This window comes from Physeter macrocephalus, unplaced genomic scaffold (assembly GCF_002837175.3).
Source record: "Physeter macrocephalus isolate SW-GA unplaced genomic scaffold, ASM283717v5 random_470, whole genome shotgun sequence".
NCBI classification, from domain to species: domain Eukaryota; kingdom Metazoa; phylum Chordata; class Mammalia; order Artiodactyla; family Physeteridae; genus Physeter; species Physeter macrocephalus.
Window position 1 is genome coordinate 1 of NW_021145755.1, and position 16,621 is coordinate 16,621.

At 47.1% G+C, this 16,621-nt stretch overlaps 1 protein-coding gene across 5 annotated transcripts; it reads left to right on the plus strand.

Annotated features, from left to right (window-relative positions):
* The first annotated feature begins 289 nt into the window (after positions 1 to 289).
* IP6K2 (inositol hexakisphosphate kinase 2) lies at positions 290 to 15,095 on the plus strand. Of its 5 annotated transcripts, XM_028485588.2 has the most exons (7): positions 290 to 812; positions 3,501 to 3,661; positions 6,500 to 6,827; positions 8,735 to 8,957; positions 9,992 to 10,167; positions 13,692 to 13,867; positions 14,322 to 15,095. In XM_028485588.2, the coding sequence occupies exons 3-7, from the start codon at positions 6,626 to 6,628 to the stop codon at positions 14,820 to 14,822; spliced, it is 1,278 nt and encodes a 425-aa protein (XP_028341389.1). In that variant the 5' UTR covers positions 290 to 812; positions 3,501 to 3,661; positions 6,500 to 6,625; the 3' UTR covers positions 14,823 to 15,095. The 5 variants fall into 5 exon arrangements, with proteins under 5 accessions (XP_028341389.1, XP_028341390.1, XP_028341393.1 ...); XM_028485589.2 differs by lacking the exon at positions 3,501 to 3,661 and having other exon boundaries at positions 290 to 816; XM_028485592.2 differs by lacking the exons at positions 290 to 812; positions 3,501 to 3,661 and adding an exon at positions 3,709 to 3,943.
* Positions 15,096 to 16,621: the final 1,526 nt, after the last annotated feature.

Genomic DNA, 16,621 nt, shown 5'->3' on the forward strand with positions numbered 1-16,621 from the left:
TTGTTTTAAACTATGATAGGATTTTAATCTTCTCATATCCACATTTTAAAAGTTTATTCTTCAGTGACCATTCTTCTGCCTGATTTTCTACAAGAGAGAATTTTCCAAGAGGTTGGTTGTCATTAGATTAAGAGTTTAGGCTTTGTTTACATGAAATGTTTCCACACCAGCAGGACCCAGATGAGTATTCAGGTGCAGGGTCCTTCATTTATACTCCCCAGTTAGTGCAGCCTTAGAAGATGGGAGATTATAAATGCAAAATTAATACCCAGCCGATGCTCAGAATGCATTTTGTGAAGTGTGTGGCGTGCCACTTTTTAACGATTGTACTCCCTGTGCGGTTGGTGTGGGTTTGGATAATTGCAGTGGGTGCCTTTTGAGTTCTCTGTTGATCTGTGTGCAGCAGGTATTCATGACGCAGTAGTGATTTGAGGCACATCCTGTGGAGTGCTTACTCAGTGCTGGTGCTCTTCTGGGCTCTGGAGATTCAGCAGTAAACAGAGCAGTCAAAAATATCTGACTTTATGGACTTTATTTTCTGGTGGGGCAGGGTGGAGGAGACAGAAAATAAACAGGACAAATAAAACATATAGTATGTTAGGTGGTGATAAGTGCTGAGGAGAAAATAAAGCACGGTTGTGTAAGGAATATGGATGGGGAGATATGGCACTTTTAGATGGGGTGGCTAAGGAAGACTTCATTAAAGAGGTGATATTTGCATACAGAGCTGAAGGAGGTACGAGAGTGAGCCAGGGAGATACCTGGGGAAAAGTGCACCAAGCAGAGGGAATGGCAAGGACAGAGACCCTGAGGTAGGTATGTATCAAGCATGTTTGAGGAATAATAAGAAAGCCAGTATAATTGGAGCGGATTTGCTGTTGATTTTTCTTTTGTCATGGGTGTGTTACTGAAAGGCTTTTTGGACCATTATGTGTCTGTTCTTTTCGTTAGAGTGTAAAGTATGCTTTTGCTTTGGCTTTACAAGAATTAAAAAAGATAACTGGAACTTCCCTGGTGGCACAGTGGTTAAGAATCCGCCTGCCAATGCAGGGGACACGGGTTCGAGCCCTGGTCCGGGAAGATCCCACATGCCGCGGAGCAAATAAGCCCTCAAGCCACAACTGCTGAGCCCGCGTGCCACAACTACTGAAGCCTGTGTGCCTAGAGCCTGTGCTCTGCAACAATAGAAGCCACCGCAATGAGAAACCCACACACCACAATGCAGAGTAGCCCCCTGCTCGCCGCAACTAGAGAAAGCCCGCGTGCAGGAATGAAAGACCCAACACAGCCAAAAATAAATAAATAAAATAAATTTATTTTAAAAAAACTATTTAACAGCTAATATGATCTTTTAATTACCATCTTTTCTGATTAATAAAATTTGTGCTTATTAAAACAAAATTCAAGCTGTATATTGAAATATAATTTATATACAATAAGATTCATTGATTTTATTTATTTATTTTAATTAATTAATTTATTTATTTGTTTTTTATTTTTGGCTGTGTTGAGTCATCATTGCTGTGTGCGGGCTTTCTCTAGTTGTGAGCAGGGGTTACTCTTCGTTGCGGTGCACGGACTTCTCATTGTCGTAGCTTCTCTTGTTGTGGAGCATGGGCTCCAGGCTTGTGGGCTTCAGTAGTTGTGGCACGTGGGCTCAGTAGTTGTGGTTTGCGGGCTCTAAAGCACAGGCTCAGTAGTTGTGGCACACAGGCTTAGTTGCTCTGCGACATGTGGGATCTTCCCAGGCCAGGGCTCAAACCCGTGTCCCTTGCATTGGCAGGCGGCTTCTTAACCACTGTGCTACCAGGGAAGCCCCAAGATTCATTGATTTTAAGTCTATAATTTGATGAGTTTTGACAAATTTATGCAGCCATGTAATCACTGTTCCAGTCACAGCATAGAACATTTTCATTATCCCTAAAAGTTCTCTTGGACCTCTTTGCAGTCAGTCCTATTCCCCTACCTCTGCCCCCTGGCAACTGCTTATCTACTTTCTGCTATTACAGTTTTGCTTTTTCTTGAATGTCGTATAAATGGAATCACACAGTATATAGTCTTTTGTGATTGGCTTTTTTCAGTTAACATAATGCTTTTGTGATTAATCTTTGTTGTTGCTATATCAATACATTCCTTTTATTGCTGAATAATATTCCATTATATGGATACACCACAGTTTGTTTATTCATTCACCCATTTGATGGACATTTGGGTTGTTCCCACCTTTTGGCTATTGTGAATAGTGCTGCTGTGAACATTCGTGTACAAGTCTTTATGTGAACATTTGTTTTCATTTCTTTTAGGTAAATACCTATGAGTAGGATTACTGGGTCATATAATAAGTATATGTCTAACTTAATAAGAAACTGCCAAACTGTTTTCCAAGATGGCTGTACTTCTTTTATTCCTACCAGCAACGTTTGAGAATTCCAGTGACTGACCCTGGTGGTATAGTCATGGGTTGTGTATGGATGTGTGCAGATGTGGGCAGTGGCTCTGGGCTCATGGAGAGGAGGTGCATATGGTGAAGGTTATTCTTCCACCATTGGGCTAGTGTGCTTCACACCATCTCCTGTGACTGCTCAACCCTGGGGCTTTTCTTGGGGCAGAGTAAGTGGCCCCAGCAGATCCCATTTGTAGCCTCATTAACCACATTCTAGATGTGTGAGCTAAGGGCCCAGGGGTTTTCATGAGTCATAGTTGTTTTATTTGCAATATTTTATAAGTTAAGACTATTAAGGCATTGTTTCTAGCAGATCCTTAAACTAATTTGATAGATTTAGGGGGATGGGCTGTGGGGGAAATCTATGTCTTGTCCTAGGATGAATCATGTTCTGTGTTTCTTACCTATCGATAGTTTCATGGACAAACGTGAGGCAATGGGGAAAGCTAAAATAGATGCTAAATCTGAAGCCAGTGTTTTATGGTTATTCCCTATCTCACTAGATTCAGGGTCCACACATCACATGGACTTCTCAGTAAACATTAATATTCTAGGATTCCTGGGAAACTGGGCCTTAGACCTCAGATGTTTAAAAACCTTTAAGACATCCAACTGCTCAAACCACATGTGAAACAGAAAAAGAGTAGCAGTGAAACAGAGCAGGTGCTTTGGGCATTTTTCTTTCTTCTGACCAGGCTGAAGCCACTAGAGAAGAAGCTGATCTGGGGTGTAATCCTTGGGAAGTTGATCCTTCATTTTCCCACAGGGATAGGGTCTGTAAGGGACCCTAGAACAAAAGCTCCATTTATTTGTCTGAAGCCCCAAATGTAAGAAGTATGTTATATAGAGAAGCCATAGTTATCTTCATATTGAGAGATTGAACATAATTGAAATCAAAAAATCACAAAACAGGACTTACCTTATTATGTGCAATGCAATGATTTTTACTGTTTTTTTCCTATTTGATTGAAACAAACTGCTGGTTACCACTCACTAATTTGATTATACCACCCACAGAGTAGAGATCTACCCCAGGCCTCTCCTCCTCATTTTACAGACCAGAAAACTGGAACCCAAAGGGAGCAGGGACTTGGAATCTTCCTCCAAGTAATTGAATGGCAGAACTGGGACTAGAATCTGGCCCCACCTCACTACAGGATCAATTTTCTCCCTAATTCTACCATTTAGGAGTTTCTTCTGTCATCAGGCTTGGCACAGGTGAGAAAGGGCCTTATTTTCCTTGACTCTCTACCTAAGATGATGATTCTTCTCCGGGGAGCAATGTCCTGTGGACTGCCAGAGTTGGGTGCTGGCGGGAGTGTTGGCAAGGTTCGCTGTCAAGTTTCCAGCAGCTAATGAACACACGGGAGACCTGGGAGAAGGAGGTATAGACCCTCACTGGGCTTTTCAGCCTCCAGCCACACCCATGAACCATACTCCAGAGAGCTGCCATGAAGGACCAGTTTTTGTTTTGGATTTTTCGCTGGAGGTGGGGAATGGGTAAGAGAGATGCCTGGAGAGAGATTTTTTTTCTACTTAATTGAATACATTTAAGGAATCTTGAACAGAGTTCGAAAGGGATTGCATTGGTGTCGGCATTGCTGTAGTAACAAAAGGAGTTTTACACGTTTATGAAAGGTTTGAATTGTGTTTCTAAAGCCTGGCCCATGGGGAGCATCTTGTGCTTTCACAGTTTAATAATTATGGTACCTGGTTCTTGCTTGGGTACTGGCAGACCGATCATGAGTCAGTAGCTTTCCTTTGGTGTTGCTCTTACTCAAGAGGTCTTTTTCACTACTGAAAAACTGGTGTGAACTGGTCTCTATAAACCTAAAGGGCTTGCGTGGCCAGGCATCTCAGAGCTCCACCTTCTGAAGAGAGTCTGGAATGGCTGGAAGGTAGTCATCCTTCGAGTTGATTGCCTGTGTTGTGTCTTGGGAATCCTCACAGCACATGCCTTCCTGAGGGCTTCTGTAATGAGAAGGTAGTGCCAGGTGAGAAATCAGAACCTTTGGTATTCTGCTCTTTGCATGTAGGAAAACTTATTGATTCCTAATCCTTGAGTCCAATGGGCACCCACTGTCAGTTCTCTCTGAAAGGAAGAGATTAACACCAGCTAAACTCTTTATTTATTTATTTTAAAAATTACATAATTTATTTTTTGGCTGCTTTGGGTCTTTGTTGCTACGCGTGGGCTTTCTCTAGTTGCTGCGACCGGGGGCTACTCTTCGTTGTAGTGCATGGGCTTCTCATTGTGGTGGCTTCTCGTGGTGGAGCACAGGCTCTAGAGCGCGCGGGCTTGAGTAGTTGCAGTGCATGGGCTCAGTAGATGTGGCTCGCAGGCTCTAGAGCACAGGCTCAGTAGTTGTGGAGCACGGGCTTAGTTGCTCCGCGGCATGTGGGATCTTCCCGGACCAGGGCTCGAACCCGTGTCTCCTGTATTGGCAGGTAGATTCTGTACCACTGTGCCACCAGTGAAGTCCCTAAACTCTTTAAAAGAGGCTGCTTTATAAACAGAAAATATAAATACATGGTGAAAGCACTGTCACAGGGCAAGCTAAATGTCCCATATACTTTTAAGTGCTATACCAGGGCAGATGTGCCAGAGACCTTGGGCCCCAAAGGCAGCCGTGTGGGGGCATCCAACAGATTGAGGTTCATTTGGAAACTGTGGCTTCTTGTCCCTAGCCCTGGATGAGTTTCCTCAGCTCCCAGAATCAGCTTCATTGTTTCCAACAGGGAGAGAGGTGTCTACCTCATAGAAAGTATCCCGAGGACCATAGAAGTAAGTTCCTATAGTGAGCCTAGCATAGACTGGGGTGCTTTACCCACCTTAGAGGACAGTGGGCAAATCTCCAACCAACCCATTCTCACCACCACCATCTCAGTTGGAGTCATGGGAGTTGGAGGAGTTCCCAGTAAGAAACCTGTACAGATACTGAAATGTAGCCCAAGCCCCGTTAGTAGTGCTAGTAGCAACTGTGTAGTCTGTAAATTATAGACAGAAAACAGAATGAGGTTGACATACCCTGAAACGGTCCACAGGCGCATAGAGGTGTGCTTTGCTGAGATCCAATGTGCTTGGGGATCTGAAGTCAGGTCTAAGTTCCTGGATCTCAGTGAATGAGACCCCTGAGTGCCCCAAGAATGCAGCTTTGGTTTAAAGGTGTGCCCCAGCTTTTGGAGATTGGGATAGAACGGATAAAAATAGTTGGTGACCTAGAACACTGTGTATCTTTTTAAAAGGAGTTAGCCAGCCTCGATCAGTTGTTTTTCGATAGACGTTAATCATTAAAGCTAGGCCCAAGCGCCACTGCTAATAAGGTTAATGGGGCTTGTCTTTGGCCTTGAGCAGGGCAGTGTGCGCACCCTGGGGGAGTAAATCTTACTAGATGGTGCGTAAGTAGGTTTTCCCTTTAAATGCATTTTATAAAAACATAATTAACGACCAAGAGTGAACCCTAATGTAAACTATGGTGCTGTATCAGTATAGATTCATCATCTTATGTAACAAGTGTACCACTCTGATGGGGGATATTGATAATGGAGGAGGCTATCCATGCATATGTGGGGCAGATGGGAAATCTCTGTATTTTCTCAATTTTGCCGTGAACCTAAAACTGCTCTAAAAAAATAAAGTCTATTAAAATATATTTATATAATTAACGGAGGGACTTGGATGTCAATTTCTGTAAGTTTAACAAGTTTATTAGAAAATGGTAAGATTTAATCAGAATATTAGGTTTGAAATTGTGATTTTACCTAAAATCACAATTTCGTCGTCGTGGCTTCGCGGTAGTGGCTTTCTAACGCCTGGTGGGGTGATTGGGGCTGTTTAGGAGTCCCGCAACCAGTCCCTTCCAGTTGGCTTCGGCCCGCGGGGGAGAGCTCTGGCTGCTTGTTTCTGTGGGAGGAGGCGGGGCCGAAGTGGGCGGCGTGGGCGGGACCCCGCGGGAGCTCAGGCTGTTTTGTCTTTCTGCTGGAAGAGGAGGGCTAGCGCGTCTAAGGCGGTTCCTGGCCCTTTCCAACTCCGTTGTGACTCTTTGCTTCCGGCAGAGCGTCCTGGCCCACACAACCGAGGAGCTGAGGTCAGACAGACGGACGCACGGACAGACGACAGAGGACGCGCTGGCCGCTGCACCCCGCTGCCTCCCCCTTCTCCCTGCTGCCTGCACCTGGAGGATGAGCCCAGCCTTCAGGGCTATGGACGTGGAGCCCCGCGCCAAGGGCATCCTGCTGGAGCCCTTTGTCCACCAGGTCGGGGGACACTCGTGCGTGCTCCGCTTCAACGAGACAACCCTGTGCAAGCCTCTGGTCCCGAGGGAGCACCAGTTCTACGAGACCCTCCCTGCGGAGATGCGCAAATTCACTCCCCAGTACAAAGGTGAGCCCCCAGCTGCTGTAGGGGTCGCCAGCGCCTGGCAAGGACATGCAAGGCGTCGCAGCCAAGGAAGGCCCAGGCAGCCATCCCCGGAGCCCTCACCCCTCCCACTCACTCTGTGTTTTCCCTCCTCCTTCTCCTCTTGGCCCTCCGCCCAGCACCTCACACCCTCAGTTTTCAAGTCCCGGTAAGATTGCTCAATTCTGTTTTGTTTTGTGGGTTTGTTTTGAGTTTATTTTTGGTGGAAGTGTAGTTGTGTTTTATGTTCAGGTGTCTCTTTATCCCGGTAACCCATAGTCCCCCATGAGGAGACATCCGGGGAAGACTTTGGGAGGATTTTACCCAGAATACTTGCCGCCTGCTTTTTGTCCTCCAGGAAACCAGAAGCCCTGTTGATTAGGTAGGCTGGGAGCAGAGTTGAGTCAGATGGAATGCAGGAGTGGGAGGCTTGTGCTGATTAGCTGAAGCCCTTTGCTATTACGGAATGTCCCCGAAATGGCTATATTACGGCAACCCTTTGATTCACATATGGTGACTCTTTCTTCCTTTTTATAATGCATTTTGGTGGGGGTGGGGGGGAATCAGCAGCCAACAGCATGGTGTGGTCTTTCCTGGGGAGGGCGGAGATCCTTTGTAAATCAGGAAGAATCCATTAAGGAAATTAATTTTAAAGTTGCATTGCCTGGTTATGCAAAAGACTCTTGAACAATTTGGGTTCTTCTGGAACTGTTGAAACATGCTCTTTGAAGACAGAATGTACTGGGCATCTCTCTTTGTACTCTGAATATGCATGTGTGTTGCGGTTGGGATGGGGGAGTTGGGGGCCCTCACTTGGTCCTTCTCTGTTGTTTTTTCCAGGACAAAGCCAAAGGCCCCTTGTTAGCTGGCTGCCCCTGTCCCCATTTTTTCCCTGGTTCTTTTCCCATGGCCACAGGAAAATGTGGTCCCCTGAATTCCCCACCCCGGCTCCTCTGCGCGCAGAGCCAGGTACCACCTCAGAAGTGTCGTCTCTCTGAGCACGCATTCCCCTGCAGCAAGGACTGAGCAAATTGAGTGATCCCAGGCCACAGAGGCCTGGGAGGAAAGGTGTTCAGCCAGTCAGCTGTAAGGCACTCGTCGGCACCTGCTGAAACACTCCCACCTGACAGCCCCCTCCTCAAAGACTGTCTAATTACACATGGCAGGTTCTAGAGACTCGGGGAGAGCTGCTTTCAAGGCCACTACACGTCTGTGCTCCCAGCCCAACCCTGTTTGCCTTGTGTTCATTTTGTTCTTTTGTGACATGAGACTGCAAAGACCAATAAAGCAATATATTCAAGAAGGGCAAAAGGCTTGGGGTGCCCAGTGGGGGGGCGCTGCAAGAAGCCTTTGCTAGGGTGTCTTTTGTGCTGTGTGGTTTGTTTTGTTTGCTCCTTTATTTTGTTTTGCTTACCCAGTCTTCCCTTACTGTTGGATGCTTCTTATTACCCCTCAGGCAAATCTCTGTTCAGGCTCTGCTTTAAAGCAAGCCTCAAGGCTGTTGGAGTTTCTGTTTAGGGCCTTAAAAATTCCCACAAGATACAAAGAGCAAATGTTTTTACGTCTCTCTTAGGATTAGAAGAATTACATAAAAATTAATAAACATTTTCAATGATGGAAAAATGTGTCTTGTAATTCTTTGGCGCTTGCCTTGTTGAGTGCATCAGAGAGGAAGACTCTCGGCCATGTTTGCTCCTTAATTGCTTGTCTTGTATGGTGTCATCTTTTCTAGATGTTTTGATATTTGTTAGGTTTGCAGATGAGTTTGGGGCCTCTGGCAACATAGAGACTAAGGAACAGGGTAAGAAAATAATAAATGTTACAATCATGTTATTTGTAACACATCTTCCTGTGGAATTAAAAGTCCTCTCTGTTCCTCACCCTTTTTCCAGGTGTGGTATCTGTGTGCTTTGAAGAAGATGAAGACAGGAACTTGTGTTTAATAGCATATCCATTAAAAGGGGACCACGGAACTATGGACAGTGTAGATAACTCAGACTGTGAACCAAAAAGTAAGCTGCTAAGGTGGACAAACAAAAAACATCACGTCCTAGAAACGGAAAAGATCCCTAAGGACTGGGTGCGGCAGCACCGGAAGGAGGAGAAGATGAAGAGGTGGGTATAGACTGAGAGGAGACTGAACTCCGTGGGAGAGGAGGGATCTCAGTTACAGCCCCAGTCCCCTGGGGCTAAGGACTCACACTATGGACTTATTAGTAGGTACCTCGTCACTCAGTGGTCAGTTCCCACATGGCATGCCCAGCTTCTCTTTAATTGACTCTGAGTTATATCATGCCATTTCGGGTAAAACAACTGTAGTGGCAGCTGTAAAAAAGTTTCAGTCACTCACTCCTCCTGCATCTGCCAGGCCCTATGTGGCATCCTGGGGATGTAGCAGTGACCCAGACAGAAGCCATCCCATCACCTCAGGTTGTTCACTGATAGTAGGAGACAGAATGGTCAGTTGGGCATCCCCAAACCTTGGGGATCCCCGTAGGCAGAGTGCTCCAAGTGCCACACCTTGGCAGAGCTTGTGAAAAGATAAATAATATATATATTAAAAACATAGCTCAGTAGGTTGACTTATTCTCATGGAATTTCAGTCTCCAGCATTCTGAGTCAGGGAACCTGGATGTACCAGAAGCCAGGGGGTGTACTGCCTAGAAGAAGAGGGCAGTGAAGGCTGCCTTGCAGGGTGCGGGCTGGAGGCAGAGGTTGTTCTTTCATCGAAGGTTTTCCTTACTGTAGAAAAACAACTGTAGAAAAACAGCGAGCTGACACTGCCCCCCCCCCTTTTTTTTTTAAATCAGCTGTCTTGGGACTTCTCTGGAGGTTCAGTGGTTAAGACTCCGCACTCCCAATGCACAGGGCACGGGTTCGATCCCTGGTTGGGGAACTAAGATTCTGCATGCTGCGCAGCCTAAAACATAAAAAAAAGAAAATAAATAAAGATTAAAGTTTCTAAATCAATCAATCAATCAACTGTCGAGGTATAATATACTACGGTAAATGAAGTGTTTAATGTGTACACTAAAACAACCACCACATCAAGGTATGAAACTTCCTATCACTCCAGAAAGTTCCTTCATGCCTTTTTGCCCGAGTTTTGATAAGACATTATGATTTATTGGCTCCTTGTCTCTTTATAGCCATAAGTTAGAAGAAGAATTTGAGTGGCTGAAGAAATCTGAAGTCTTGTACTACAGTGTAGAGAAAAAGGGGAATGTCAGTTCCCAGCTTAAACACTACAACCCTTGGAGCATGAAGTGTCACCAGCAGCAGTTACAGAGAATGAAGGAGAATGCAAAACATCGGAACCAGTACAGTATCCTTTGTTCATAGGGCATCTCTGCCTTGGGGAGAAGGGAGGGCAAGTGAGAGGAGACCCTACGAGCTTGGAGAGAGAAATTGGATTTTTTTTTAGTCATGGTTGTGCTAGGACACCCTACGTGGTAACTGTGGGCAGATATTATTTCCCTTGGGGCCAAAGGCTGGTCTGGGAGTGCAGGTGCTGGGGAGGGAGTCTGATGGGTTCCTGGGGGTCAGGGGCACCTCTTGTAGGGACCAACCCGCACCCGGGGGGCTTTAGCCTGGAGTGCAAGGACCTGGTTCGTGTTTTCAGACTCCTACAGAAGTCCCCAAATAGTGCTTAACTGCCAGGGTCTGCGGGGGGTAGGACTGACCTTTCAGTCTGGTTCACCATGTTAGCACATGAAGAAAACACAGGGTCCTTTCTTTTTTTTGGAGTCAGGGAACCTGGATGTACCAGATAGAATAATGCATTGAACCTCAAAGTACCAGTCACCAAGGTTCAGCAGTTGGTTAACCCAGTCATGTCAGTCTCCTGTCATGACTGTCTCTATACACCCAGCAGCCCCCGGCTAAACACTCTCTGAAGCAAGTGTCAGATATTTCATTTCATCTGTATACACCTCAGCATGTATCTCTGAAAGATAAAGGTATTTTAAAACACTAATACCATTATTACTCCTTGAAAAGTGGACAGTAATTCCTTACTATCAAGTATCTAATTTGTGACCCCATTTTCCTAATTGTCTCATAAATATTTTTGTTGATGATTTGCTTGAATGGGGATCCAAATGAGGTTCACACATTGCATTTGGTTAAAATGTTTAAGTCTTTTAAAATACCCTTTCTGGTTTTTCTTCTTGGAAATTTCTTGTCAAAGAAACTGGGTCTTCTAGAGTTTCCCACCATCTGGATTTTACTGATTACATCCTGTGGTGTCTTTTACACGTTACTCTTTCCCCTCTGTTTCCATTGAGTTGATAATTTGATCTACAAGCTTGATCAGATTCAGGTTCAGTTTGGTGGGGGGTGGGGGCAAGAATCCCTCAGAGATGGTATTGTAGCTGTCCATCAGGAAGCACAGTGTTTTGTTGTCTTTCTGTTTTGTATTGCCGTTGCCTTAGAGCCATTTTTTCATTAGGTGATTTTCTAATTTTGTCATTCCTTTTTCATTCATTAGCTGGAATCCTTCTGTAAAGAGCAACTCTTCCTCATCAACTATATGCTTATCCTGAGGTATAGTTCATATAGGAAAGGCAAGTTAAGAGTTTATTTTCATTTGTTTACTAGATTTAGAATAATGAGATGGTTTCTTAACACCCTCCAAAGGTGACCAGTGAGGTTTTCAGCATCATTATGAACCCATGAATTTAAACATATTTGACGTGTTTTAGTCCATTGCAGTTATCTTTACTGATGCTCAAATTGTCCCATGCTTGGCGAGTGGGAGCCTTTCAAAATAGGCTCCTGAGTCGTTTTGACACAATCACAGTAGTCTCTGATGGCTGTCTTTCTTTCCCGTATGAAGAGCTGGTACAGGCTCGTGTATATTTCATACTCCAGATGTGAATTCAGTCATTCTTCTACGCCAGGGGTTGCAAACCTTTTCAGTAAACGGCCAGTGAATATTTTAGGCTTTGCAGGCCATACACTGACTGCATCACAACTCTGCCATTTGTACCCTGAAAGCAGCCATAGATGATAATGTAAATGAATGAATGTGGCTGTATTCCAATAAAACTCTATTTATGGTCACTGAGATTTGAATTTCGTTCAATTTTCATGTGTCATGAAGTATTACATACAGTTTTTTTTTAATTCTTATTTTTACTATGATATTTTTAACATCTTTATTGGAGTATAATTGCTTTACAATGGTGTGTTAGTTTCTGCTTTATAACAAAGTGAATCAGCTATACATATATCCCTGTATCTCCTCTCTCTTGTGTCTCCCTCCCACCCTCCCTATCCCACCCCATACGGTTTTTGACCTCTTAGAAATATAAGAATAGGGCTTCCCTGGTGGTGCAGTGGTTAAGAATCCGCCTGCCAATGCAGGGGACACGGGTTCAAGCCCTGGTCTGGGAAGGTCCCGCATGCCACGGAGCAACTAAGCCCGTGCGCCACAACTACTGAGCCTGCGCTCTAGAGTCCACGAGCCACAACTACTGAGCCTGCATGCCGCAACTACCAAAGCCCACACACCTAGAGCCTGTGCTCCGCAACAAGAGAAGCCACTGCAGTGAGAAGCTGGTGCACCACAACGAAAAGTAGCCCCCACTAGCCACAACTAGAGAAAGCCTGCGCACAGCAACAGACCCAACACAGCCATAAATAAATAAATTAGTAAATGAATGAATGAATGAATGAATAAAAATTATATATAAGAACCAATGGACCTCCCTGGTGGCACAGTGGTTAAGAATCTGCCTGCCAATGCAGGGGGCACGGATTTGAGCCCTGGTCTGGGAAGATGCCACATAGCACAGAGCAACTAAGCCCGTGCACCACAACTTCTGAGCCTGTGGTCTAGAGCTTGTGAGGCACAACTACTGAGCCCTCGTGCCACAACGACTAAAGCCCGTGCTCCTAGAGCCTGTGCTCTGCAACAAGAGAAGCCACTGCAATGAGAAGCCCACGCTCCACAACAGAGAGTAGCCCCCGCTTGCCGTAACTAGAGAAAGCCTACGTGCAGCAGCAAAGACCCAACACAGCCAAAAAAAAAAAAAGTAAGAACCATTCATTCCTAGCTTACAGGTTATACAATGGTGAGTGAGCAGGGGGTCATGGTTCACTGGTCCCTGCTCTAGGAGCACTGGTCTGGGCACTAGGGGAGCTCATACATCCGGTCATTGTTTCTAGATCTTTTCAGTGCCCACGTCTGGGAAATACATATTCATTTTAAAGAGAAAACTTTTCATGAGTTCATACTGATATTTCTAGTTTGTATTTAAGACTAGGATTTACTGAATTTATTTGATGTTCTGTTTGTAATTTAGGACAGTATGTTTCTATTTTTGTTTTGTTTTGCTATTTCTGTCACGTTTATCTAAAAAAAATATTTATTTATTTATTTATGGATGCTTTGGGTCTTAGTTGCAGCACATGGGATCTTCATTGCGGCATGCGGGATCTTTTAGTTGCAGCATGTGGGATCTTTTTAGTTGTGGCGTGCGAACTCTTAGTTGCAGCATGTGGGATCTAGTTCCCTGACCGGGGATCGAACCTGGGCCCCCTGCATTGGGAGCGGAGAGTCTTAGCCATTGGACCACCGGGGAAGTCCCTGGGATAGTATGTTTTTGGACCATGGTCCCACACCTTGCTGAGTTCAGGGAATGATGTGTGTGTCTCCCAGGCTGTTCTCAGGCCAGTTCCCTGACAAGAATTGAAGGTGCCTTTCAGCCTTCTAGCCTGGGCTGCCTGCATGGGAGCTATAGCAGGATCTCTGGGGCACTGTGTGCAGGCCTTGTACCCTGGGAGTGCCAAGGCCACGTGGAGCAGCACCTTTTCATTAGAGGGGCATTGCCCTTAACCACTCAGAATTTATCTTACTGGAGAACCTGACTTCCCGTTATGAGGTGCCTTGTGTCCTGGACCTCAAGATGGGTACGCGCCAGCATGGTGACGATGCTTCAGAGGAGAAGGCAGCCAACCAGATCCGCAAATGCCAGCAGAGCACATCTGCAGTCATTGGTGTGCGCGTGTGTGGCATGCAGGTGAGAGGAGCGCAGGTGTGTGGCGTGGGCTGGCTGGGGCATCCAGGAGCTGCCATTCTCCTACCGTGGCATAGTCCCGTTTTCTCAAAAGATTCCAGATTTGAATGAACCTGTCACTTTCTGGTTAGAAAAGGAAGCATGCATGCATGGGTAATCGTCTCTGGGGCTGGCCTGGTTGGCTGAGTCCATAGGCTGTGGACAGGATGGGGAGAAAGGCAAGAAAGTTAGGCCCTCTCCACCAACACATACACTGAGCAGGGGGCTGGTGATGGAACCCAGGTCAGAGGGCTGTATCCTGAGTGGGTGTTGATTGGCAAGGATGGTGTCTCTTGTGACTGGTGTACTTAACAAGTTAAAGGATCTGATCCAGGGCTGTCATATATCGCTGCCACTCCCCAGGGTCTAGGCCCTGAGATGGCTGTCAGCACCTCACCTGCTGGTCTCCCTCCCACAGGTATACCAGGCAGGCAGTGGGCAGCTCATGTTCATGAACAAGTACCACGGACGGAAGCTGTCCGTGCAGGGCTTCAAGGAGGCACTTTTCCAGTTTTTCCACAACGGGCGGTACCTGCGCCGGGAGCTCCTGGGCCCTGTGCTTAGGAAGCTGACTGAACTCAAGTCCGTGTTGGAGCGACAAGAATCCTACCGCTTCTACTCAAGCTCCCTGCTGGTCATTTATGATGGCAAGGAGCGGCCTGAAGTGGCCCTGGACTCAGATGCTGAGGACTTGGAGGACCTGTCAGAGGAGTCAGCCGACGAGTCGGCTGGTGCCTATGCCTACAAGCCCATTGGCACCAGCTCGGTGGACGTGCGCATGATCGATTTCGCACACACCACTTGCAGGCTGTATGGTGAGGACAGTGTAGTACACGAGGGCCAGGATGCTGGCTATATCTTTGGGCTCCAGAGCCTGATAGACATTGTCACAGAGATAAGTGAGGAAAGTGGGGAGTGAACTTGCTGGCTGCAGCAGTACCTGAGAGACTCTCTGTGTCCCAGGCACAGCTGTGCTGCGTCGGGGAGGAGGCCAGTATGGCCACGCGGTGGCCCCTGCAGCCTGGAGCTGATGCGCAGAGGCCTCTGTGAGTCCCAGCCTGAGCCAGCCCCAACTGCTTTCGGAGTCTTTATTTATTTTAACTCTCTCTTCAACATTCCACATTTGATGATGCAGATACCTCTTTCTTCCCTGAGTGTAAATGTTCTAATACAAATCTTTTTGTTAATTGTACACAGTGCTGCTGTCGTTCTTGCCCAGGGATAGGCAGCCAGCCCCCCTCCCAAACCTCAGAAACATCGCATATGCCATGACCTCCACCCTGGCCCAGCAATGTATTCCTTCCGGTGACCCCATCCCACGGACCCTAAGGTCACCATAGCCTCTTGGCTTAGTCCTCAGTCCCTTAACCGAGCACCCACACACATAACTGTAAATGGGTCCCTCTGGGATCTGTGCTGGTCTGTCCCAGCACCCCTTATGCAGAGAACTACACTTGACTCTTGATACAGGTCTTGCCCTGCCCTCATGTAGCTTAAGCCAAAGTTGGGCAGCAGGTGTGCCAAACCTTGGGTCCAGCTCCTGTGCCACTGGCAGCAGCTAATTGGGCGGACATTGTGATGTCAGACATCCTGGAGCCAATACTGGGGCCTCAGGTAGCCACCAGGCTTTGGTCTGTTGGCAGCCATTGGCTCTGTGGTCAAGGTCTTAGGAGGTCCCAGAAGGTGGGTGGCTTGATGGGAGGGGTTGTTCTGGGCAGTGTGGTCCTCTTGGCCACACCACCTGTCACCACTCCTACCCAGCTCTGGACCCCACTGCAACCACGCCAGTGCCATCCTTCATGTGGCTCCAGCCAGGGAAGCCCCTAAGAGAGCTACTTCTGCTCTGTGCTAGGAGGGTTTCAGGGAGAGGTGTGGCAGGAGGTCTTGAACTGCAGACCCAGATACCAGGGAGAAGGACACAGAACCAGTGCCAAGAAGGTAGGGTCTGGATGTCCAGTTTTAGCAGCCCCACCCCTTGCCTTGCCTGAACCTCCTAGCACCTCCTCTCCAAGGTCCACTATGCCTGTATCCATTACATCCAAAAACAGGCCAACTGCATACACTGGCCTGGTTGTGCCTACATCCCCTGCTCCCTGGGCCCAGGCTTCCAGAGGGGAATGTGGCTGGATCAGCCCCTGGACAGGAATGGGAGGTCCCCAGGACCCTTAGGATCTCTCCCCGGGGTTTCCCCCTTCCCTCCTAGGACTTCAAAGACCTCACCAAGTCAGAGCTGACCGGAAGGTGGGCCAAACCAGCTCTTAAGGCCACATGGTGCCCCACTCCCCATCCTCCACCAGCCCTTCTGTCTGCTCTCTGAAGGAAGCATGAGAAATAAGATAACCTGGAGTTGTAAGTCCCCAGAGACAACAGAACAGAGTGATGTGATAGCGATTGATAGGGGTGGGAGCCTGCGGACCTTATACTGTGAGGAAGGGAAGTGTGTCCCAGGCAGAGGAAACTATGCAAAGACCCACGTTACAGAGGACGGGAGAAGCTAGTGGCCGAAGAGAGGAGGTGGGGTGGGGAGCAAGGATGGGAGGACTTTGGACAGAGAAATGGCCCGCCGTGGTTTTTGTTTTTACCGCCCTCCCCTCACTCTTGCTCCCCGTTGCCCACCACTGGGGCGGTAAGCGGGGTCAGGAGGCCTAGAGACACCGAGCAGACTCGGGCCCCGCGGGCGCCTCCAAGTGTCTCAAGATCCAACAGCGGGACTACCCT